The sequence below is a fragment of the Zophobas morio genome, unplaced genomic scaffold, assembly GCF_036711695.1.
Source record: "Zophobas morio isolate AGI-343-1 ecotype UQ-CSIRO unplaced genomic scaffold, CSIRO_AGI_Zmor_V1 ptg000021l, whole genome shotgun sequence".
NCBI classification, from domain to species: Eukaryota; Metazoa; Arthropoda; class Insecta; order Coleoptera; family Tenebrionidae; genus Zophobas; species Zophobas morio.
In genome coordinates, this window is record NW_026972126.1 from 24,939,495 (window position 1) to 24,964,527 (window position 25,033).

At 44.6% G+C, this 25,033-nt stretch overlaps 3 protein-coding genes and 1 long non-coding RNA gene across 5 annotated transcripts in view; 3 read left to right on the plus strand and 1 right to left on the minus strand.

The window, feature by feature from the left end:
* Positions 1 to 12,597, plus strand: part of LOC135133320 (uncharacterized) — a 68,855-nt gene extending 56,258 nt beyond the window's left edge. The window contains exon 3 of the long non-coding RNA XR_010281168.1: positions 12,081 to 12,597. This is a non-coding gene — a long non-coding RNA (uncharacterized LOC135133320). The remainder of the gene's footprint in view (positions 1 to 12,080) is intronic.
* Positions 12,598 to 12,693: 96 nt separating this feature from the next.
* Positions 12,694 to 20,918, plus strand: LOC135133318 (uncharacterized protein). The gene is made up of 4 exons (XM_064061684.1): positions 12,694 to 13,263; positions 17,589 to 17,714; positions 18,682 to 18,995; positions 19,070 to 20,918. Exons 1-4 carry the CDS (start codon positions 12,694 to 12,696, stop codon positions 19,575 to 19,577), a joined length of 1,518 nt encoding a protein of 505 aa, XP_063917754.1. The 3' UTR covers positions 19,578 to 20,918.
* Positions 20,919 to 20,927: 9 nt separating this feature from the next.
* On the minus strand, positions 20,928 to 22,997 carry LOC135133317 (PAT complex subunit CCDC47). 2 transcript variants are annotated; one of them, XM_064061682.1, is made up of 4 exons: positions 22,759 to 22,997; positions 22,077 to 22,702; positions 21,488 to 22,007; positions 20,928 to 21,320 (listed from the first exon to the last, which is right to left on the minus strand). In XM_064061682.1, exons 2-4 carry the CDS (start codon positions 22,698 to 22,700, stop codon positions 21,082 to 21,084), a joined length of 1,383 nt encoding a protein of 460 aa, XP_063917752.1. In that variant the 5' UTR covers positions 22,701 to 22,702; positions 22,759 to 22,997; the 3' UTR covers positions 20,928 to 21,081. The 2 variants fall into 2 exon arrangements, with proteins under 2 accessions (XP_063917752.1, XP_063917751.1); XM_064061681.1 differs by having other exon boundaries at positions 22,077 to 22,996.
* Positions 22,998 to 23,380: 383 nt separating this feature from the next.
* On the plus strand, positions 23,381 to 24,885 carry LOC135133319 (E3 ubiquitin-protein ligase CHIP). The gene is made up of 6 exons (XM_064061685.1): positions 23,381 to 23,666; positions 23,727 to 23,925; positions 23,973 to 24,217; positions 24,293 to 24,349; positions 24,397 to 24,513; positions 24,564 to 24,885. The coding sequence occupies exons 1-6, from the start codon at positions 23,547 to 23,549 to the stop codon at positions 24,687 to 24,689; spliced, it is 864 nt and encodes a 287-aa protein (XP_063917755.1). The 5' UTR covers positions 23,381 to 23,546; the 3' UTR covers positions 24,690 to 24,885.
* Positions 24,886 to 25,033: the final 148 nt, after the last annotated feature.

Consider the following 25,033-nt stretch of genomic DNA (forward strand, 5'->3'; position numbering starts at 1 on the left):
CACGAAATCTTCATAGCCTAAAAATGCTAAGCTTGTTCATTTGGAAAATGGGCAACAAGCATGGCTGAAGGACGCAAAATTGAAGGGATGATTAGGGGTCGGGATGGGTTAGGGTCATTAGGGTCGAGCTTTATGGATGGATTTTGTACCACGACACTCTATAAATAATACAGAATTGAACTGAAAAAACCCGACTTCAATAGCGTCTCAAATAATAAAGTAGGTCCACTTTGAAGGAGGCCTACAACCTTTTACGTTGTCCCTACTTGGGTTGGGTTGTTACACAAAACGAATGATGTGGAGGGTGTTTTACCCTTCTGATATAAAATCATCTCAAGAATGATGGAGTGTCTGTTGTACAGCTGCCCCTTCAAGATTAATGGCCCTGGTGTATTTGAAACGGTAATGAATTATGACTGTCCAGGTTAGTAGCCAGTTGAAAGGTTGACAGTAAGTGTTATGATTGGATTTAGCACAATGGCCAGATTTTGTAAGCAATATAGAACTGGGCAGAGAAAACCCGACGTCAGTAGCGTCTCAAATAATGAACTAAATCCATTTTGAAGAAGGTTAAGCTCGATTTTGCTTTGGCCAAATTTTTATACCAAACCGATGGTACCTGGGGACTGTTTTTTACCCCCCCGGGTACAAAATTGTCTCAAGAACAATGTGGTATCTATTGTAAAACTGCCAATTCAAAACTGAGGACGGTAATCCATTTTAAACGGCAACAAATTATAGATGTCCCGGTTAGCGGCCAGTTTAAAGTTTCCCACTAACTCTTTTCCCCCTATTTAATAAAATGGCCCGATTCTGTAAGCAATATAGAATTGGGCAAAGAAAACCCGACGTCAATAGCGTCTCAAATAATGAAATAAATCCAGTTTGAAGAAGGTTGATCAAGTTTTAAGCTCGATTTTGCTTTGGCCACATTTATATACCAAACCGATGGTATCTAGGGACTGTACTTAACCCCCCTGGTAGAAAATTCTCTCAAGAACGATGTGGTATCTATCGTAAAGCTACCAATTCAAAACTGAGGACGCTAATCCATTTTAAACGGCAATAAATTATAGATGTCACGGTTAGCGGCCAGTTTAAAGGTCCCCGAAACTCTTTTCCTCGGATTTAATAAAATGGCCAGATTCTGTAAGCAATACAGAATTGAGCAAAGAAAACCCGACGTCAATAGCGTCTCAAATAATGAAATAATTCCACTTTGAAGAAGGTCAAGCAAATTTTAAGCTCGATTTTGCTTCGGTCAAATTTTTATACCAAACCAATGGTACCTGGGGACTGTTTTTTACCCCCCTGGTAGAAAATTGTCTCAAGAACGATGTGGTATCAATTGTAAAACTGCCAATTCAAGACTGATGACGCTAATCCATTTTAAACGATAACAAATTATAGATGTCCCGGTTAGCGGCCAGTTTAAAGGTTCTCAGACATGCTTTTCCTCGGAGTTAATAAAATGGTCAGATTCTGTAAACCATACAGAATTGAGCAAAGGAAACCCGACGTCAATAGCGTCTCAAATAATGAAATAATTCCATTTTGAAGAAGGTCAAGCAAATTTTAAGCTCGATTTTGCTTCGGTCAAATTTTTATACCAAACCGATGGTGCCTACGGACTGTAATTTACCCCCCTGGTAGAAAATTGTCTCAACAACGATGTGGTGTCTATTGTAAAGCTGACAATTCAAGACTGATGACGCTAATCTATTTTAAATGGCAACAAAGTATAGATGTCCCGGTTCGAAGTCAGTTTAAAGGTTCCCAGAAACTCTTTTCCTCGGATTTAATAAAATGGCCAGATTCTGTGAACAATACAGAATTGAGCAAAGAAAACCCGACGTCAATAGCGTCACAAATAATGAAAATAATCCATTTTGAAAAAGTCAAGCAAATTGTAAGTTCGATTTTGGTTTGGCCAAATTTTTATAGCAAACCCATGGTACCTGCGGACTGTACTTTACCCCTTTGGTAGAAAATTGACTCAAGAATGATGTGGTATCTATTGTAAAGCTGTCAATTCAAGACTGATCACGCTAATCCATTTTAAACGACAACAAATTATAGATGTCCCGGTTAGCGGCCATTTTAAAGACTCCCACTAACCCTTTTCCCCGGATTTAATAAAATGACCAGATTCTGTAAGCAATACAGAATTGGGCAAAGAAAACCCGACGTCAATAGCGTCTCAAATAATGAAATAATTTCATTTTGAAGAAGGTCAAGCAAATTTTAAGCTCGATTTTTCTTCGGTCAAGTTTTTATACCAAACGGATGGTACCTAGGGACTGTACTTAACCTCCCTGGTAGAAAATTGTCTCAAGAACGATGTGGTATCAATTGTAAAGCTGACAGTTCAAGACTGATGACGCTAATCCATTTTAAACGGAAACAGATTATTGATGTCCCGGTTCGAGGCCAGTTTAAAGCTTCCCAGAATCTCTTTTCGTCGGATTTAATAAAATGGCCAGATTCTGTAAGCAATACAGAATTGGGCAAAGAAAACCCGACGTCAATAGCGTCTCAATTAATGAAATAAATCCATTTTTAAGTAGGTCAAGCAAATTTTAACCTTGATTTTGCTACGGTCAAGTTTTTATACCAAACGGATGGTACCTAGGGACTGTACTTAACCTCCCTGGTAGAAAATTGTCTCAAGAACGATGTGGTATCAATTGTAAAGCTGACAGTTCAAGACTGATGACGCTAATCCATTTTAAACGGAAACAGATTATTGATGTCCCGGTTCGAAGTCAGTTTAAAGGTTCCCAGAAACTCTTTTCCTCAGATTTAATTAAATGGCCAGATTCTGTGAACAATACAGAATTGAGCAAAGAAAACCCGACGTCAATAGCGTCACAAATAATGAAAATAATCCATTTTGAAGAAAGTCAAGCAAATTGTAAGTTCGATTTTGGTCTGGCCAAATTTTTATACCAAACCCATGGTACCTGCGGACTGTACTTTACCCCTTTGGTAGAAAATTGTTTCAAGAATGATGTGGTATCTATTGTAAAGCTGTCAATTCAAGACTGATCACGCTAATCCATTTTAAACGACAACAAATTATAGATGTCCCGGTTAGCGGCCATTTTAAAGACTCCCACTAACTCTTTTCCCCGGATTTAATAAAATGACCAGATTCTGTAAGCAATACAGAATTGGGCAAAGAAAACCCGACGTCAATAGCGTCTCAAATAATGAAATAATTCCATTTTGAAGAAGGTCAAGCAAATTTTAAGCTCGATTTTGCTTCGGTCAAGCTTTTATACCAAACCGATGATACCTGCGGAGTATACTTCACCCCCCTGGTAGAAATTTGCCTCAAGAACGATGTGGTATCTATTGTAAAGCTGCAAATTCAAGACTGATGACGCTAATCCATTTTAAAAGACAACAAATTATAGATGTCCCGGTTAACGGCTAGTTTAAAGGTTCCCAGAAACTTTTTTCTCCGGATTTAATAAAATGGCCAAGTTTTGTAAGTAATACAGAATAGGGCAAAGAAAACCCGACGTCAATAGCGTCTCAAATAACGAAAATAATCCATTTTGAAGAAAGTCAAGCAAATTGTAAGTTCGATTTTGGTTTGACCAAATTTTTATACCAAACCCATGGTACCTACGGACTGTACTTTACCCCTTTGGTAGTAAATTGTCGGAAGAATGGTGTGGTATCTATTGTAAAGCTGTCAATTCAAGACTGATCACGCTAATCCATTTTAAACGACAACAAATTATAGATGTCCCGGTTAGCGGCCATTTTAAAGACTCCCACTAACTCTTTTCCCCGGATTTAATAAAATGACCAGATTCTGTAAGCAATACAGAATTGGGCAAAGAAAACCCGACGTCAATAGCGTCTCAAATAATGAAATAATTCCATTTTGAAGAAGGTCAAGCAAATTTTAAGCTCGATTTTGCTTCGGTCAAATTTTTATACCAAACCGATGGTACCTACGGACTGTAATTAACCCCCCTGGTAGAAAATTGTCTCAACAACGATGTGGTGTCTATTGTAAAGCTACCCATTCAAGACTGATGACGCTAATCCATTTTAAACAGCAACAAATTATAGATGTCCCGGTTAGCGGCCAGTTTAAAGGTTCCCAGAAACTCTTTTACTCGGATTTAATAAAATGGCCAGATTCTGTCAGTAATATAGAATAGGGCAAACAAAACCCGACGCCAATAGCGTTTCAAATAATGAAATAAATCCATTTTGAAGAAGGTCAAGCAAATTTTAAGCTTGATTTTGCTTCGGTCAAATTTTTATACCAAACCGATGGTACCTACGGACTGTAATTTACCCCCCTGGTAGAAAATTGTCTCAACAACGATGTGGTGTCTATTGTAAAGCTACCCATTCAAGACTGATGACGTTAATCCATTTTAAACAGCAACAAATTATAGATGTCCCGGTTAGCGGCCAGTTTAAAGGTTCCCAGAAACTCTTTTCCTCGGATTTAATAAAATGGCCAGATTCTGTCAGTAATATAGAATAGGGCAAACAAAACCCGACGTCAATAGCGTTTCAAATAATGAAATAAATCCATTTTGAAGAAGGTCAAGCAAATTTTAACCTTGATTTTGCTTTGGCCAAATTTTTATACCGAACCGATGGTACCCAGGGACTGTACTTTACCCCTCTGGTAGAAAATTGTCTCAAGAACAATGTGGTATCAATTGTAAAGCTGCTAATTCAAAACTGAGGACGCTAATCCATTTTAAACGACAACAAATTATAGATGTCCCGGTTAGCGGCCAGATTAAAGGTTCCCATAAACTCTTTTCCTCGGCTTTAATAAAATGGCCAAATTCTGTACACAATACAGAATTGAGCAAAGAAAACCCGACGTCAATAGCGTCTCAAATAATGAAATAAATCCATTTTGAAGAAGGTCAAGCAAATTTTAAGCTTGATTTTGCTTCGGTCAAATTTTTAAACCAAACCGATGGTACCTGCGGACTGTACTTAACCCCCCTGGTAGAAAATTGTCTCAAGAACAATGTGGTATCAACTGTAAAACTGTCAATTCAAGACTAATGACGCTAATCCATTTTAAACGATAACAAATTATAGGTCTCCCGGTTAGCGACCAGTTTAAAGGTTCCCACAAACTTTTTTCTCCGGATTTAATAAAATGGCCAAGTTTTGTAAGTAATACAAAATAGGGCAAAGAAAACCCGACGTCAATAGCGTCTCAAATAATGAAATAAATCCATTTTTAAGTAGGTCAAGCAAATTTTAACCTTGATTTTGCTTCGGTCAAGTTTTTATACCAAAGCGATAGTACCTAGGGACTGTACTTAACCTCCCTGGTAGAAAATTGTCTCAAGAACGATGTGGTACCAATTGTAAAGCTGACAGTTCAAGACTGACAACGCTAATCCATTTTAAACGGCAACAAATTATAGATGTCTCGGTTAGCGGCCAATTTAAAGGTTCCCAGAAACTTTTTTCTCCGGATTTAATAAAATGACCAAGTTCTGTAAGTAATACAGAATAGGGCAAAGAAAACCCGACGTCAATAGCGTCTCAAATAATGAAATAAATCCATTTTTAAGTAGGTCAAGCAAATTTTAACCTTGATTTTGCTACGGTCAAGTTTTTATACCAAACGGATGGTACCTAGGGACTGTACTTAACCCCCCTGGTAGAAAATTGTCTCAAGAACGATGTGGTATCAATTGTAAAGCTGATAGTTCAAGACTGATGAGGCTAATCCATTTTAAACGGAAACAGATTATAGATGTCCCGGTTCGAGGCCAGTTTAAAGGTTCCCAGAAACACTTTTCGTCGGATTTAATAAAATGGCCAGATTCTGTAAGCAATACAGCATTGGGCAAAGAAAACCTGACGTCAATAGCGTCTCAAATAATAAAATAATTCCACTTTGAAGAAGGTCAAGAAAATTTTAACCTCAATTTGGTTTTGGTTATATTTTTATACCAAACCAATGGTACCTGCGGACTGTGCTTTAACCCTCTGATATAAAAATTGTGTTAAGAATGATGCGGTCTCTATTGTGAAACCACCACTGCAAAAATAACGCCGCTAATTTATTTTAAACTATAATGAACTTTGCGTTACTATTATGTTTAGTTTGTGTCCTATTGTAAAGCTTCCATTTGGTATTTTTGTACCAACCCTAGATTCTTGAACTAGTTATCTACTCATTAAAAAAATTTGATCCCGATAATTTTCTAAATAAACACGAAAATCAGTTTTAAAAAAAGTGCAAATTTAGAAGAATTGTTCGTAGTTCGACTGAGCCGTGCGTCCAAACGGGTGCTCCCTAGGTGTTCTAATTCACCCCTCTGGTACAAAATTTTTCCAGGAATCTAACAGCGTTTGTCCCATAGCGCTACAACGAATAACTTTTGCGAAAATCCGTTTTAAACTTTTTTCGTCGAAACTCAAAATCTTTAAAATTTCTTTAAAACGTGATCTGCGGTTTCCAGGGTGTTCCTACTTGCCCGCCACTATCTGTACGTGAAAGCTCGCCCTTGAAACGCCCCAGAGAGTGTAATTACGCCCTCCGCCGGAATCACTTTGGCGCGCAGCGCGCTGTTTATCATTGTCTGATCTGCGAGATTATTTTTTCCAGACGCCCGTTCGTGATGGACGCACAAAGAACGGAACAGTCGGCAAAGGTCGGCTAATGTTCATTAATGTCAGATTGCGCGGCCATAAATCAACAAAAATCAGTTATAAATCCGAGCATCAAAGCGTAATTTATTCGCTCGGATTTCCAGACGCAACAATTCCAATTTCGCAGGATTGATGCACTGTCAGAGGGCGTTTTACGATCTTAGGACGTTCAGGATGGCCGGCGGCGATAAATCATCATTTTTATTTAGTAATAAAATTTTTACAGTTTCACTCGATCGGAATCATTTTTTTACGGCTTGTCCAGAGTAAAGCAATCAGGCCAAGATTTCAGATACTGCGACCTTCATCAATCACGGGATTTTTGAATGATCGTTCGGTTTGTTTGCGCGGGCCGGTGATGCCGAATCGCCCCCGGTGCCTGAATTATTGGTACCCGTAATTGGAATTAGTTTTGTTTGACCTAGTTTCCGTATTAATAACACTTGTGCAAATTTCCATCGTTACGTTGTTGCCACCCGACGCGCTACATTCCACAACAATCCAATCTCGCCCTTCACAACAAACTATATTGCGTGTAAAATTTTCACAAAGCTCAACTTTGCATCTTTGTAATGGCCGATTCCCGGAATATTTCATGATGGGATGTAGTGTGTCGACTTCGCTACATAAAGTTTCACGGCCTCTGTCCGGTTTCCCCGTTTCCGGGTTTTATGGCGGGTAAAAGTCGAGCAACAATAAAAACTTCTTGGGTGGCGCCACCAGTTGCTCGCGTGGTACTTCCAAGAATGCGGAGGGTTTTAGGAGCTTCTAACGACACGTAGGGAAGTTTTTTTATTGTTTTCGTGCATGTATCAATACCGTTATTGATTGGGCTAATGTTTTAGGGCGTCATTAACGTAAGGTTACTTTAATGGCTTCCGACAGTTGCGAAGGGTAATGTTTTTTTTAATGCACACCAGCTGCGTGACTCAGATATCAGCGTAGTCAGCGATTAGCGAAATGTAACTCCAACTACCGATCACTACCGATTCATTTTTAATGATGCTTGTATCACTCGAGGATTATCTGTAAGCTCGGATTATTTCCATCCGACGAATTGATCGTCGTTTTTACTTTAATACGTTCCAGTGGTTTCCACGCTCGAGCGACCGCACAAACAAGCAAGATAATTTATATTTCTTATCTAATATTTAGTTTGTTTCACCGCTAGTTTGATAGAAAATTCGGTTTTAAAGTTTGCGTTAATTCCGATAGCGACGGGTACGTGTTTACACAACCTGGAGCTCGTCCACAACGTGTATTCAAAGCTTGACATTAACAACGGTATCTGCATACAAAACGCGATGCAACGCAAAAAATCCGACACCGATAGCACGTCTAGTAACCGAGCAAAGTCAATTTAAACTTTTTTTTGTTTGTGAGTTGTTTGCGGCACTACACACGGTGCAGAGGTGGCGGTAATAACGAATCAACTAGCCTTCCAGATGCAGAATTTTCCACAGAATACAGCCGCTTTTGTTTGAAAGTCGCCGGATTGATAGCAGCCGCGTGGATCACTTTTAAAGTCCGAACCGAAAAGTCAAAAAGTTTAAAATTTGTTTAAAACGTGATCTGTGTCCACCCGAGTGGCCGGATTTCGCTCAAATTGCGTATATTTGTTGTCCGGGAGGTGTGTTTGGAGGTGTCAAGAGCGTTTGCTTCGACGCGCATTTTCCGTTTTTTTCCACAGCGGCTGGCGAGTCGATTGTTCGTAGCCGCCCACGCCTCCGTCTCCTTATTAAATCTTCTCCTTAAGTGAAAAACGAGAGGCTACAATGTCCACCTACGACATACGTGTCGCGATGATTTCGTGCCGGGGCTCCGTCATGCATAAAATCCGCTTAGGAGGTTTTAAAGGAACGCTGTCGTAATGGCGATAGCGCTTGAAGAATTGCGCTCTATTGTGATGCCCTCTTTTGATTCCAGCAATTAACATATTTCCACTCCGCTCCGATGAAGACGCGCTCCCCCTAATCCGTCCAAATATTGACTTTCTGAATACCCTCTTAAATATTTAATACGCACGTAACAATAACTTTTACGCAGGAAAAAGCATAAAATTCGCTGGTGGAAACGAGGTCGTCGCTTAAATTTTAGTGGCGATTTTCATGCATTATTAATAAAAATAATTGGACCAGACACATGCATGGAAAATTAAGCGGCGCTGTCGACGAACAAAAGGCCCATTATTGAGGGAATTGCTAGCCCATCGACGCCGTAATAAATTTTGATCGATCGAAAAACCGAGCAAGTGCTTACACCACTAGTCGCCGAAGGTCGAGATTATGTGCAACTAACCGCTCGCGAATAACAAATTTCATCTTGATTCGTCCCCCATAATTGGATTCTGGCGGTTTCAAAGAGCGCCCTCTGATCTCCGATGATGGCGGTTTAATTGGGTTTAAACTAGTTTATCGCTTGCAGATCGACACGGAAGGTTGTAGCGAGATGTAGTCTGACTGCACGCGGCTTTCATACCCGCAGCGGTCGCGGGGTGTGAGTGAGATGTAACGTCGCGGCTTTTTCTTGCGAAACCTCGGCGTTGTCGAAGCGCTTTAATGAGCGTCGCGTCCCATTATCCTGTTTGTAGTAGGCGTGTGTTTTGTGTACCTCGCGAACGTGCTACTTTTGCGCTCTTAGCCGGAGGGAGCTTTAATGTTGGCAGTGTCAACACGCCCCGGGACTGGAATTAACAAGCCGGCCGTAATCAGCTAACAACTCCCTCGAAATAAGTGTATCTATTTATTTGTGTTGTGGAGGAAAAGTTACAAGCGAGAACGGTTGTTTTGTTGGCCAGACGTGCTCCGGCAAGTGGAAAAACGCCGCCGAATGAACTCGTTAATTAGCTCGCGCCGCAAAAGGCCGACATCTTGACGATTTGCATTTATATTCGAGCGTGCGAAAACAAACTAAATTCGCAGACTTTCCACTACTTTTCTAATACGCACGGAATTTTTCGGCACGAACCCGAATTAGTATTCAATATTTCCATTGTTTGTGAGGAGAACCGAACACGATAGATTCCATCTTCGACAAGGCAACAATACGCCGCACGAATTTCGGCAAACTGTACCCGGGTGTGTATGTTTACACGTTAGATTTTTATTTATTCGGGTTGGCACGACCTTGGCGGTCGCGCCAATCGATTTAAGTTGAAATTTTACGGCCGGATTCTTTTCTCCACATTTCGAGCAATTGCCGCAATGAAGAATTCATAAGGATTTGGAAAAAATTTGCGTGCGTAGATGGCTGCTAGAATATTCACACTTCGGAAAAGTCTATCCCGTATTCATGTTCGAGAGTATTCGTTCTGAGCAATTGAATTGTAGGCGGTTACGTGGGTGCGACCAGATGGAGCCCGAGAGCGTCCCCGGGAGATCCCGCGACCCGAGACCCACCGGCGCCGACGCAAATCACGTTTTAAACCGACTTTAAACTTTTTGAGTTTGGCGAAAAAAAGTTTAAAAGTGATTTACTCCCTCACCGTTAACACTACAAACTCCAGATAAAGACCACCCGACTCTCCTAGAAATCCTCTACAATGTAGGTGAAACACACCCCATTGTCGCCACCCTTCCCCGAGATATCGTCGCGCGTGTCGCAAAAAAGCACGTTCTTTTAAAACGTGATCTGCGACGTTGTTCAAACCGCTATCGACGCCGGGTTTTCGCCATTCCGCGACACATCGTCTCTAAATACCGCCGTCGGTGGTTAAACGGCCGCCTTATGAGCCTCGAGCGACGCGCATCACACTAAAGACGTCTCAATTTTTTGCTCAATCATTCACACCCGTGTCATCCTCCGCCTGCGAGCCCGATCCTTCTCGTCCGCCCGCTATTGAATATTTATCATTCAAGAAAATGTGTAGATATTTATCATTCCGGCGTATAAATTTCGTTCTCACGCTCGGCGAGTGGCACCTTGGGAGCCATAACGACTTGTAAGCATGCTAACTTATGATAATGCGATCGCAAATCTACAAAACGAACTAATAGACCCATCCCTCGTCACGGCGCATCATCTCCTCGTAGCCGCCTCCATCCGTCATGGTAAACGTTCACGAAACACCGCGAATGCGATTCCTGTCGCCGCTCCATCATCTCCAACATATCAATATCATATTGACACAACAGCGTCGCAAATAAGAGAAAATAAGAAAATCACCGCCCCCGAGGCAATTTATATGCGCGGGGCGAGGGGAAATTCGATTTCCTCGGTCTGCATGTGTTCGCGATCTGACCCAGTGCCCTTTGACATTCGACGGAGATGATGGAGGTTTCCGGTAGCCTTAATACCGTTTTTTCGCAAAGGCCAGGTGAGCGAAACGACACCGATGCCTTTCGAGTGCTTTTTAATTTGATGGTTGAGGGATGACGCGATATCACAAACACACCCCTCTGAAAGAGTTGTTGCATGATTGTACGCGAGCACGCGACCCCAAATTATACCGCGGAACTCCCGCTAATTAAAATTAATATTTCAATCGGATGGGTCGGCGTCAAGGCTAAAAACCCACTCGATGGCGCAATTGACCGGTTTAGAGCGATAGTGTGCAGCGGAGGTTGGCGCAAACACGCGAATTTTTTATCATGCAGTAACATCCACGTTCAATTTAGAGTAGAGGAAGACCCGGAGAAGGCGGTCGTTTTTGTTTGAAAGTCGTACACGCGGAAACGACGGCGCTGATCAGGTTTCAAACTTTTTGATCATTTTTCAAAATTCGTTTAAAACGTGATCAGCGCCCGTATTCGACCGTCCAGCGCTGAATTAATGAAGTCGGACGCTTGCAACGATTCCTGCTCGTATTCATTTCAAAGAGGTTTAGTGCAAGTTGAAATACAAAGGGAATACGTCCGTCTGGTTTGCTAATCCATTATCATGGATGGACTGCAGCGCTCTTTATCTCCTCTTTCCAAATAATGAGAGGATCGGGGTTCAGCGGAGTGCACGTAATGCAGATTTTCGCAGGATGAAACAATGTTTTTCTTGCGGGATGAAAAGCAGCCCGATATTAATGACCGAGCGAGGTGCTCAAAGAATAATCGTCGTAGGAAGTAAAAGCATTAAGCACAAACAGTGTCTCTGAATCGTTTCCATTACGGCTTTTAAATGCGAAGATTCACGTCAAGCTTTATTTAATTTCGCTTTCCCTTAGGGAGGAAATTAACCCAATTGGATCGTTATGGTGTCGGAGGTTAAACGAGAGTCGAGCCTGCCAAAAATCGACGGTTTTAGCGCCAAAATCCATCCTTGGTTTATCTACAAACCATTTTAGGTGTTTTTTTCCTATTATAAACATTATTGATTAGATTTAGCGTAGCGGTGACGTGACGCGCGTCCGCGGCCTGCGTTGACGGAAGCCTTTTCTCGGGGCGGTTTGTGAGCGGTTGCAATGTGGTGTTTGTTGTTTTCAGAGGCGCCATGAGGTCATCCGGCGACTTTGGTTCCGTTTCAGTTCGTTTTCCGTGACTGCCCGCCAATGGATTTGAATCTGTCCCGCCAAATCCCGCCTCACTCAGCCCCGCCCATTATTTGAGCCAATGTTGTTACAGTCCCCTCCTCTCCGATGTGTTCAAATAACTGGCCTCGGGGGAACGAAACAATTCGACAAAGCAATACGAACCGGTTAATAACACTCCGAGCAAAAAGACAATATTATCAATACTAGTGAGTAGAGTAACTCGTCACGCCTAATGTTAGCAACCGCCGAATTAACCGTTAACTGTTACCTAAACGACATAGTGAAATGGGTAGAGTAGTATCGCGTTCCTCGCCCATAGTATTTTTTGTAATCGAATGAGATATTTTGTAGCACTTTTAGCGGCCGTTAGCCATGTTGAATTTGTTGACCACTTTTTTGAATGAGCTGTCGAGGTTCAGGGTGCTGCGGCACTCCAAAGTCAAGCTGAAGCCGCGGTCCGCCCCCCGCCCCGCCCCCACCGACTAACCGCCCCGCGATCCCCGCCCCCCGTTCGATGACGGGCCCCGCCCTCGCCTCGCCCCTCCCTCCCCCCCAAAATTAAGACCATGTACGCGGCAGCAGGGGGCGCTTCCCTCGCTTCACGCCAGGCCCGTCAGCGCCAGCGCCAGAAGCAGCTGCAGCAGCTGAAGAGCCAGAAGGAGCTCAAGCCGCACCAGCCGAAGCAGTACCACAACTACACGGACGATGCGGCCGGGCCCAAGCTGTCCCGGGTGGAGAGAGGGGCGCTGCGCCCGCCGCAGCCCCCCCACGAGCGCAGGCACAGCGCCTCCAACTACCACCTCAAGGAGCCGCCGAAGAGCCGCCTCAAGGAGAGCCCATCGATCTGCATACCGGTCCAGGCCCACGCCCCGCCGTGCTCGCTGGTGGAGAACCACGTGGCCTCCGCCACATCCCTCCAGCTGCCCCAGATCTTCATCCCGGAGGGCGACGGCCGCCTGGAGCGCCGCTGCAGCTTCGTCAGACAGGTGGAGGAGATGGAAAAGTGCCCGGAGGGGGGGCTGCTGGACAAGTGCAACCACCTGTGCAACTTCGAGATCAAGGACAGGCTGTGGGAGACCAAGTACGGCGACTTCGAGAGGGATATGTTCGGCAGTCTGGATTATCCCTTCTCTGAGGTGACTATATAACTATGGAGAATTTCGTCCACGGTCTTGGCCCAACGACAACGACGCTGATCACATTTTAAACTTTCTGGGAGGTTTTAAAAAAATTTAAAACGTGATCCACGCCCACCGATGGTGTCCGATCGGCGCGAAATTTTCACCGCGCGTTCGAAACGCACCTCCGAACCTACCTCCGGCTCCATTTTTTAATCGACGCACCGAAACTGGAATTATCGTCACGTTCCTTTTCGTCTGGAACGAACTCGTCCCACTCAAATATTAAGGCTCGCCCTCACCGCAATTTATTAATAATGAGGTCGATGCACCCGTTGTGCGCCGAAGTAGTCCCCATGCAATCAATTTTTTTAGCTCAGCGTTACAGCATTTTTTCTTGAACACCTATACAACAAGCGACACGCTTTTCTATGTTTAATTCAGGACGGCTCAACTCTGACATTTTACGCGGACAGTTTATATTATTGCATACATCACATGATAAATGTAAGTAAGCCACATTATAGTGCTAAAGAAAACAAACTGAAAAAGAAAACCGCCCCTGCACCATTTTTCTTCCATTTTATAGTATCCAGAGCTATTTATAACAATCGTGACATAATAAGGGAGAACGCGAAGATTATAATCAGTTTAAGCGAAATACGTAACACACGAGCGTTTGTGACGTACACCTTGATGAAGGATTTAGTAGCAGCGAAACGTAACTCACTTTCTAGATGCGCAATTTGTTCCACAATCGATTCCTTTTTGTTTCGTTTTTATACGACTGGCGGCAAAGCCGCAGATCCGTTTTAAACTCCGCAGCGCAAAACTCAAAAATTTTAAAATTAGTTTAAAACGTGATCTGCGGTTTGGAATGACGTCCGATTCGGCTGATTTTTGCACGAAATCGAATTATGAGCCGTCGCATATCACTCCTGGTGGTAGTCACCGCACGAACATCATTTGCTTTCTATTCTCCCCGTCCGGAAGCAAAATCGACGTAATATGCGCCTTCGGCCCGTCGGAGTGTTCATAAAGCAACGCTTTCATTAAAACTTTTAGTGTGCCTTTATTCCAACTCTATTAAAAACTCTAATTTCTCGGTGTACACAAAGAGATATGATTGAAAGAGCTCAAACCGGCTTTGTTCGATTTAATCGCGGTAACTAACTGTTGCGTGAGCGAGACAAATGAGATTATTGAACTTTAAAAAGCTGAAAGCTTCCCTAATTCGAACAGAACCTCGGAGAACAATAACTCACAGTTTTAATTAAGCAAATGCAAATGACGCAACGCACGTCAATAAAAAATGAACGATTATTAATCCCGGAACGCTCCTTTAAACTACTTTACGAAACGCAGTTTATAAAAGTGATATATTTGGGAACGAGGGTTTCCGCAACGGCCGTCCCTGTGGAGGGTTTTCTCCGCAAGCGGGTGGTTTTTGTTCCAACGGTAAGGCCGCTGATCCTGTTTCAAACTCCCTATATAGTTTTTAAAATAGTTTGAAACGTGATTTGCGCCCGATTCTTACGAAATTTCAAACACGAAATAATCAAGCTCGTTGGAAATCAATCTGATGCTCGCAAAATACCGCCAGCGCTATTACCGGCTTAACCCTCGTAACAGCATTTCGATTTTTTGTTAAGTGCCTGTTTATGGGCGCGCTAAGCCGCTAATACCTTTTAAATATTAAAATCGTTGTGTCACCAACTTGATTAAATCAGGACACCTACCCGGGGAAATACAATGTTAATAACTTATCGATTCGTCGAGAGGCAGTGGCGTAGTCGAAAGCGTCGTTTTTCTAGCGCGCAAACAAATAGAAAAATAATTACACTTGGGGGCGTCTGTAATGGCCGCCATTAATGGTATAATCGATGACAGGCCGCAAATTCTTATCAGTGTGCATCGGGGCCGCGTTTCCGGTTCCGGCGACGACAGATCGACCCTGACTGTGATCCCGGATTCCTATAAACGCCCGGAATGGGCGTGATAACATCTGATGGACATGCTTGATATTGACAGAGCGTCGATATTAATACGTTCTGTGATTAAGGGTGTAGCGTCTATTCGTATTCATTGGATTCGGCAGTTTTCGCACTTGCACCCCCGGAGCGGTTCTGGGGGTGGTTTTCGGCGATTTCGTCCCATGAATTCTGCGTTATAAACAATGGAGAATATACTCATGTATGAGGTACGACGGCACGCAACGTCGTACGTAATTACTAGTGACACTCGGCGATTTCTTGTTCCGGGTGTGCGATCTGTTGACACAGTTGGCGTGTGGTCGCGTAAAAATCGCCCCTCTTGTTTATACTATACGTAATCAAAACGTAACATAAACAAAGGGAGCGAAAGCGGGACAATAACGTATCGATTGGCCTTCGCTCGGTCCCCGCCGAGCGGATATTTGCTCCTTAATTAAGCCGCCGACCTGCCACGAGACGTCCACGACGCGTTCGATCTCTAATCCCGCCCCCAGGTCTCCTCCGCCATGTGCTCATCGCCGAAAATGCCCCACTGAGCGCCCCCAAACCGGAAAAATGAGAAACCGCTTCGACCCGGGATAACTTAGGACCAAGCCACGATGCACAACCAAGGGGCCAGCAACATATCAACCTATACAAGAATGAAACCAGACCAGAACCAAACCCTGTGCTAGACGGAATATTTTTGGAAAATTTTGCCCTTCCACGCTTGCTTCGACCGACTGCCACTATACACGCCTAACTCTACGCTTACGCAGAACTACAATGCCTTTCTATATTCGTCGTCGTCTACATATAGTGTGATCTATGATAGTGCTATTTTTGTATGTGATCTTTTTCGCGGGCGTTCGGGTATTCGCGACCATGCTCGGGTACTCGCTTGAGGCCGCCGCAGCCGCCGAGGTTTACACTGCATGAGCACAGCAGCATCCGCAGGAATGCAAGCCGCCTTACTCATCAGAGAGAAACAGCGTCTCCGCAAGAAGAAACTGAGGAAGGGCCGGGCGGAACTGCCCAGTCACATCGCCACCAGGGAGATCGCGCCCTTCCCGCAGTATCCGCCCGGATTTATGGTACGAACGCAAAAAACCCCGACCCGATAGCCCTCCGAACAACCGCGCAAATCCAATTCAAAAAAAAACCTACTTTGTCTTCGTCACTCGCACTTTGCGCCGCTCCTGCTCCGCAACGAACGGACACAAGGGGGTGCGCTTCGCCCCCCAGGTACACAACTCTCCCCAGAATCGACCAGTCTTTGTTTCGAGGCGCTACGACCAACACCGGCGCCGTAAATCCATTTTAAACTTTTTTCGGAAAAACTCAAAAAGTTTAAAATTTGTTTAAAACGTGATCTGCGGCGTCCGCACACCCCCGATCCCCACGAAACTCACCAACCACGTTTCGCATAGTCATACTTTCGTGTCCGCATCAATCATTTTTCGTTCCTTTTAGCCATACGGCCACACACTCCGTAAATGTCACCGCCAGCCCTCGACCTTAATCCCCTTCGGCCCAAATTAGCCGTCAGCGGTTTACGGCGGTGTAAAGGTTGCAAATAAAAATAGTCCGAAATGTCAACTTAATTTAACGAAAATTAAAGATCGCCGTAAGATTATCGTCGCCGAAATGTCATCCACGACTAATTGAAAATCGACAATAAGGCTCGGCGCTCGGCGTCAATAAATAAACAGGCCGTCAATCTCCTTACGCACTGTTTGCCCGAAACCAATCTGAGTTATTTGTCGGTGCATCAACAGGTATCGGAAATCAAGAGAGCGGCGTTCGGGGGAGGGACGCAGCCTTGGCCGACTGCGACGTCGGCGTCGCCACTGGCAACCGGCTCGAGCGAGTCGCCTCAATTAGACTTGCATCCGCCGATTGAATGCCGGCATGATTTTAAATGATCAATAGTGCACGTCGCGGGCGATTTTGATTGATCGTCGCATTCGTCACGATAACGACGTCATTACGTCCAAAACGGTCGTGGTAATTGTAGGTTGTCCGAAAGCGCCATTTCGGCGACTGAAGAATAAAGCGGCTTTTTTAAACGGAGCGTTTTAAAGCGCATCGATCGTGGAGCGGTCGCTCGTTAATCACGCTTTAATGTTGGATGTCAAAGTGATTTCAGAGTTGATTAAATTGATCAACCCGCAATTAGCCAGGAGGTAGCGTGAGCAACGGAGGAAACGCTTTTTGTTGGCGGCGATTAGCGAAAGATACAGCGTAAACATCCGTCCTTGATCGATCAGTTCAAACACGCAACACGATCAATCACCACTATATATATATATATATATATGTAGTTTTTGGAATTTTTCGTTGACGTTTGTTGTATTTGTGTGTGTGTAGTGTTCGCAGGGCCGTGCGGCATGGCAGGAACGAGAAAGGGGGAGACGCTGTTCACTCTCCGAGGAAGCGCGGCAACACCGCATCAAACAATCAGAGGCTCACCACCGATGGATGAAAAGGAACAGAGTAAGGGGCCCTCAACGCATGAGGCACTCGGAGCCGCATTTTCCTACTTTTATTTGCAGGTTTCACGCTGCTGTGCATGGCATGCTATCCTAACTCAAGCGCAACGGACGCTTGCTTTTTCACAGCGACACTCTTATCTAATAGAGCTTCCGTTTAGTTGTAGAATGCAAAAAGCGCGGCGCGATAGCGCCCGAAACAACGGAGTAGCGGCTGTTTAAACTTTTCCGAGGGTCTGCGACTTTCCGGATCGCCTCGTACCGAAGCACTGGGTACCACCCGAAGTGCGACGCGTGCTTTTCGTGGAGAATTTTCCAAAGAATCGATTGGCGTCGGTCGCGAGTCGCTACGACGACTAGTAGAGGCGCTGATCCGTTTTAAACTGTCTCGTGTCAAACTCAAAAAGTTTAAACTTAGTTTAAAACGTGATCAGGGCCTCCGGGTGGTGACCTAGCGGTCTGAAATTCCCGGTGGGGGTACGTAGTTGCAAATTGAAGGGTCCTGTGGACTCCCGCTATGATTAGTACATTGCATGGCTAATTACAGTGCTTCGATTATTTTCGCTTAAAATATGGTTTGGTCGCATGTCGGAGCTTTTTACGGAGCAGTTAGAGAACTCGAAACGGCTAAGTAGTGCATCGAGAACGGCGGTCGCGCCCAATCGATAGTCGGCGCTTGCATTTTTCCCCGAGAATTTTCTCACGACCCTCTATAAATACTTAAAACCCCAGCTAATTACGCCCTTCATCCCGCCGTTCGCTTCAACAGGTTACTTAATAACTCCATCCTCGAAACTTTCGGTCTTTATTCATCACGGAAACGTTGTCGGAGAGATTCCCGAGAAATTCTCGGCTCTCTCGAGAATTTTAACCATTCTGCGGCCTTTTTCTTCATCAACGTGCATCTTTAATGGCGCTCTAAAATTAAACTCGGAACAAAAAAAAAATCAAAACGCTGCCGTCTCTTCCAGATCCACGACTCCACGTACGGCACCGGTTCGGACGAAGATGACTTCTTCAGCGTGTACCACCAGAGCGCCGCCGCCAACGCCCTCCTGTACGTCGGGCTGGGCACGACGGCCATCGGCAGCGTCATCTTCTTCGTCGGCACCGGCGAGAAGGGCTTCAAGACGTTGGAGCTGCGCCTAATCGGGCCTACCTTGATCGCTTGCGGCCTCCTGTGTTGCCTAATCCGCGTGTTGCTGTGCGCCTGCCCTTCCACCTGCCTCCGGAGGCGGAAGAAGACACGACTGAAGAACAGCGCCTGTCCGCACGCTTCCAGCAGGTGAATGATTCTGTCAAAGCGACATTTTTGAATGATTTTGAATGATTTTGAATGATTTTGATGATGTTGCGCAGGTACCCGAGGTCGCGCGACAACGTGGACAGCGCCGCCCTGCTCTCGAAGAACAAGAAGAAGGTGTCCATCGTCCCGCCCAGCCACCCCATCCCCAGCACGAGCACTCAGGAGTTCAAGGAGGCGCCGAGCCAATCGGAGAAGATCAGCCTGCCCCAGATCAACCTCCCCGACGTCGACGAGGCGAAGATGTCCCGCGAGGACTCCGTCATCGAGCTGCAGAACCTCGAGCTCGTCTACGACATACAGAGTGTTTCGAGTAACGATAGTGACGATAACGGCGCAGTGACTGTCATCGAGGCGACGACGAAGGCGTCGAAGCTGACGCGGACTCGGGAGCCGGCGAACCGGCCGGCGCCGACGCGCCAGGACGACCTGGAGACTTGCCTGAGTGTCGTCATCGAGAGGAGTGACAATAGTGAAAGCAGTGACGGGCACAAGAAGGAGGACGGTGCTGACAAACAGACACACAGCGGAATCGTGCTCAGTCCGTTGCAATTGGGACAATAATCGTTGTTGTAGCTTCGCTGCTAATGCAGGCGAGAGGGCGCGGGGAGATGATCAGAATCATTCAAACACCACCCACCGACCGGATCAAACGCCAGGAAGTCGATTCGTTATCAAAACAATGGTGCTAGTCTCATTTACACGTTGTTAACATTGACAATACGATTGTTGCGGGTCGCTGGACGACCGATCATTTCCTCGATTGTTGCGATTTATTGTTGATTTTTCGGGAGAGGGTCGAGGTGTCACCCGGTTCCTGGGCCCGTTTGATTGGCCGAGAGAGTACAAATCAAACGAAACGTTGTACACCAAAAATCAAAATTTCGCCGCCCCCTAGCGTCAATCAAACTGTTAGTTATGGAATTGATTATATATTAAACGTAAAACAGGACTCTGTCGGAGCTGAGCGCGGCCCCGCCCGAGGGCGGCGCCGCGCTCGCCACGCCCACAGGACTGATGACGTGTTGTACTAGAACGAAACGCAATTATTGAGATTTTACGTTGCGTCCTTCCGTTGAAGCAACGTGAATGTATTAAGTAAAGTAATATTTGCTAAAAATTATAATTATAACCTAGCGTGCCTGTAACATTATCTTTTCATCCTAAAAACTTATTACAAAATATGCTTTCATCACCGTTTTCTTAGATTGTAAATTTCGAATACAGCAATATTATATTTGGCCTAATTTGACGTCGTCGGACGGAGAGGATGTCTCTTCTTCATTCTTTTTGCGCACCTTGTTTTCATCACGATTCTGAATGATCGAGGCCGCGGCGGACACTCGCCGCTCGGACCGTGATCATTTTTGATCTTTGCAATCATTCGACAAATAAGGATAAAGTATACTTTGCAAAAGTTTTCGTATTGTGCATTCTTCGATTTTATATTGTTAAATTTAAGAGTCGTGACGGCGTAGATTGTAACCTACTCAATGTACCATTATGATATTTTTCGGATTATTAGGTTCCAGTGTCGGATTCGTGTCAGGGTCGGTCCGTGCGCGCCCCCGCCGCACACCGACCGACCATGTCAACAAAATTGTACCGTTGTTTTGTTATGATTGGTTCGAAATGGCGGAAATGCGTTCAATACCCGAGACTATAATTACACCTATATGAGAGTGTACATTATATACTTGCTATATTAATAGAAAATATAAAAATGTACGTATATGTAACATATTGTTTGAGAATCATGTATAAAATATTTTCGGTTGCGGCTTCTTTTTCATTCGATTCTTTACACTATTTTATACATGATTTGCAAAAAGTACTATAATAAAGTTATATAGAAAAAGCCAATGGAATATATAACATAATGGGTACATATCGATTACAAATAAAGAGGAGAAAAAAACTTCAACTCATTTATTAATAACGACAAAACAAACAACTCCACCACTGAATACGTGAAAAATTAATATCCTCGTTCGTATCTTCCTACAACCACGAAAATCAATTTTAAACAACAAAACCTACGAAATTTGGCACAAAAACCAACGCAAAATTACAACGCTTTTACTTTCAACTGCTTCATCTTCGGGGCGCGCTTTTTCGCCTGCCGCTTCTGCTCCTTCTCCTCCCAACGTCTCTGACGTTCCGGGTCTTCGTCAGCCATCACCTTCTCCTTCTCCAAACGCCGTCTTTCCTCGCGTCGCGCGGCCGCAGCTTCGGCGCGCGCTTGGTGCGTCGACTTCAGGAAAGCCTCCTCGACCCGCTGCCGATTCTTGTCCGCTTTGGCCTTCCCTAGAACAAAAAACACCCCCTTTGGCTTCTCCCGAAAACCGCAACCCTCTACGACGAACCGCAAGCCCGCAAATCACGTTTCAATCTTGATCAAAATCATTGAAAAAGTTTAAAACGTGATCCACGGGCGCGGGAATGCTCCGATTGACTCCAGATTCACACTCTACCTTCTTTGGACAGTCTATACTTCTTCACTTTCTCCATACAATAAAACACCATCACCAAAAGTGGCTTCAACTGGTTCATGGCTTCTTCCAGGGGCATTCCTTTCAGAGGCATGTTGAACCCAAACAACAGGATTTTCTGGTTTTCAGGCAACTTCAAAACGCCGGTGTCTTCTTGTTGCTTGGGACCTGAATACTGATCAGAAAAATGGATGTAGTCCACCAGTTCCGTGTATTTGTTTAACACGGCGACTACTTTGGAATCCAACATGGCGGAAGTGGCCTCCGAGATTTCGCTCATTACGTTGAAGCCGGCCGGAATGTTGTGTTTATCACCGGGTCTTCGTTCCGGACAATAAACACTCAAATCGGCCATTTCTTTCGATAGGTGTAACGCGGTTTTTTTGGAGGCCACGCAGAACACGAAACTGTCCATGTCTTCCTTGTTCATTGTGACTTTGATGTGGACTTGGTCGAGAGTGGGGCGCATCATACCGGAAAGAATGGCCACGAGGTCTTGACGCTGAAAAAATTAAATGATCATAATAAAATCATTTAAAAAAATGGAGTTTTTTTTAATTGATTCCCTTACTTTGATCAGCTTCAGCTCCACTAGCATTCCCTCGCAGCACGTCCTTCCGCTGCACCACAACGTAAACACGTTTTCGCTCTCCTTGACAAACCCCACGTGCTCGTTCTTCTCCAAGGCCCCATCGTCCCCCACTAGGGAGAAATTGTCCTCCAGCAGCTGCCGGTGCGTTTGCAGCCACACGTTCGCGATTTTAGTGTTCTTGGCTTTACCAGTGGTGAAATTAATAAAGTAGACCACCAGCCCGGCTACCATCAAAATCTCCAACCAGTAGCTGTCCCAATTCGCCCGGAAGTGTATGGGGACTTTGGTTATGGTGATCTTGGGCTCGGCCGCCGGCTTTTCGTCCTTGCCCTCGAACCCTTCGAACTCCTCCAAGTCCTGGAAGTGCTCGAACTCCGAATCGTCGTCGTCTATGATGATGTCTTGATCGTCATCGGCTGGAGCATTCTCATGACTAGATTCCTTGAACTCGCTCTCGGGCGCGTTCTCCTGCGAGATCATGTCTTCATCGGCCTCGAAGTCCTCGAATTCGGCGAATTCATTGTCGTAGACGTCGTCGTATTTTGAGGCCGAGGAGACGTGGTGGAGCACCAGGGTTATAAGTAAAAATCGCCACAGCCACATTTCTGGAAGTTCCGGGGTGAAAGTGCGTTGTTTTGAGTGGAATCGCGGCTGAACTTACGGATTTAAGTCGGTTTGATTGATTTATGACTGAAGTGAGGTTAGGGTCGGGTGACGAATGACACAGGGTTTACGTAAGCGTAAACACACGTCATCGGGATGTTACCTTAGACACGTCCGGCGCCCAACTGCGAAATTCGAAATTCTAGAAATAAATAGAGGTCGTCGGAGGTTTGAGGAGGGATTTGTGGGCTATTTTGGACTCTGGCAGATTTTTTTGACCTAATTTTAGCAAGATGTCGAAGTTTGTCTTTGTCACTGACAGAACAAGTTTGACAGTTTGAAAAAAAAAAAAGCGTTAAAAAGCAAATGTAACAAAGAAAATAGACTTCTGATTGCAATCGTGGGTTTATTTAAAATCCACAGTATTAAATTCGTATTTTCGCTGAGTTTCCGACAACCACAAACCTACACAGTATGTAGACAGAGTAGCTTCAATAAAAAATTATGCCTCGACAAATAAGATACAATTCTGACACTACCTAGCACTTTGTTTGCGTTTAACTACAAAAAGGCATTGTTAATTTCAAATTTGGCTGCCTTTTCGAGCTCAAAATCTTTCTCTTGTGTTTAGTCTATACAATTTGTACGTTGGTGACGTACTAGCGACCTCTGGCGGCGGCGCCATCTGTCACCTGTCACCGCTAAAAAATGTTTAGTTTCGTGCACGAAAAAAACAATTAGAACTTTCTTGCCAGCCCCCGACGCTCGAAACCCGCTTAAACGCCGCCCCCGCGCCGCAAATGATGCCGTTTTCCTTCTCGCCTTGAGTTTGCACGAGTGCCAAAAATGAGTAAACATATGTACTCAACCGCAAATCTCACAGACAAAGAGCTGAAGGAGCAAGGAAACCGCCTTTTCAGCCTCCGCAAGTACGAGGAGGCCATAAACTGCTACAGCAAGGCAATAGTGAGTGAAATTCGCGACTTCGCGACGGCGCGAAATTGAGGTTATGTCATGCAATTTTAGATAAAAAATCCTGATGTTGCTCACTATTTCACCAACAGAGCGCTTTGCTACCTCAAGTTGTCGCGATGGGAGCAGGCGTGCACGGACTGCCGCCGGGCCCTCGACATGGAGTCGAACTTGGTGAAGGGACACTTTTTCCTCGGACAGGCTTTAATGGAACTGGAGAACTACGACGAGGCGATCAAGCACCTGATGAGGGGTCAGTGACGGCGCTGAGTGCGCGTGGGGCTTAATTTTGTGTTTTAGCGTCCGACTTGGCGAAGGAGCAGAAGCTGAATTTCGGAGACGACATAGCGGCACAGTTGAGAGCGGCGAGGAAAAAGCGCTTCTCGATACAAGAGGAGAAACGAATAGCGCAGGAGATTGATCTATTGACATATCTAACAAGACTTGTAAAGAGCGACAAACAGACGCAGATCGACGAAATGAGAAGACAAGGGTTCGAAAAGGACGACGAGGAAGATAAAGTGAGGGAGATTGAAGAGAAATGTGTAAGTGGGCCTTGAAATATAATCACGGCTTGCTATCAATTTTTTGAGTAAAAGTTTGAGACGTGCGTGTTTTAGGACTCGCACTTGAGCGAACTGAACGCGCTGTTTATGAAAGTGGACGAGAAGCGAAGAGTAAGTGTACGGTCACCATTATTGTTACCCTCATCGTTGATTTGTAGAAACGTGAAGTTCCTGACTACCTGTGTGGCAAAATCAGCTTCGAGATCCTCCAGGAGCCTGTGATAACCCCCAGCGGGATCACCTATGACAAAAAAGACTTAGAGGAGCACCTCCAAGTTCGTATTTTCTGTTTTATTTTGAAGGGTGTCTGAGGGTCGGGTTTTAGAGAGTCGGTCATTTCGATCCCGTCACTCGAGTGAAACTCACCCAGGATCAGCTCATCCCGAACTTCGCCATGAAGGAGGTGGTCGACGCATTTCTTGCCGATAACGAGTGGGCCCTGGATTACTGATCGACGGGGAAAAAAAGTTTTGTATTTTTTATCTTCCCGGACACTGTTATTGAAGCACTGTTGTATTTAGCTTTGTTTGGCTGTATGTTCTGTTTATTTTATTTAAGGAGTAAGTTTAAGGTTATTACAGTTGTTCAAATATCATGAGTTATGATAATTTGTGCAATTTAGATTGTAAATAAATCAATAAACACGAGTTTTTGGGTTTGGGGGAAGGTTAATACTGTGGCAATTTTGAGGTTATGGTGATGTGAGGATTTATCAAGGAACAAATTCAAAGGCAGGTATGTCTTAATCTGTTTAGAAATAAAGCTTGTGTACGTGTAGAAGAACAATAAGATTGA

What these genes read in the sequence shown, in the direction of transcription:
- LOC135133318 (XM_064061684.1), top strand. Translation starts at nt 12,694, where the DNA reads ATGTACGCGGCAGCAGGGGGCGCTTCCCTCGCTTCACGCCAGGCCCGT. An exon ending in TGGATTATCCCTTCTCTGAG is followed by an intron (nt 13,264 to 17,588) that starts GTGACTATATAA and finishes GTGTGTGTGTAG; the next exon opens with TGTTCGCAGGGCCGTGCGGC. An exon ending in TGTCCGCACGCTTCCAGCAG is followed by an intron (nt 18,996 to 19,069) that starts GTGAATGATTCT and finishes GATGTTGCGCAG; the next exon opens with GTACCCGAGGTCGCGCGACA.
- LOC135133317 (XM_064061682.1), bottom strand. Translation starts at nt 22,700, where the DNA reads ATGTGGCTGTGGCGATTTTTACTTATAACCCTGGTGCTCCACCACGTC. An exon ending in TGGAGCTGAAGCTGATCAAA is followed by an intron (nt 22,008 to 22,076) that starts GTAAGGGAATCA and finishes TAATTTTTTCAG; the next exon opens with CGTCAAGACCTCGTGGCCAT. An exon ending in GTATAGACTGTCCAAAGAAG is followed by an intron (nt 21,321 to 21,487) that starts GTAGAGTGTGAA and finishes TTTTTGTTCTAG; the next exon opens with GGAAGGCCAAAGCGGACAAG.
- LOC135133319 (XM_064061685.1), top strand. Translation starts at nt 23,547, where the DNA reads ATGAGTAAACATATGTACTCAACCGCAAATCTCACAGACAAAGAGCTG. An exon ending in ACTGCTACAGCAAGGCAATA is followed by an intron (nt 23,667 to 23,726) that starts GTGAGTGAAATT and finishes ATGCAATTTTAG; the next exon opens with ATAAAAAATCCTGATGTTGC. An exon ending in ACTTAGAGGAGCACCTCCAA is followed by an intron (nt 24,514 to 24,563) that starts GTTCGTATTTTC and finishes GTCGGGTTTTAG; the next exon opens with AGAGTCGGTCATTTCGATCC.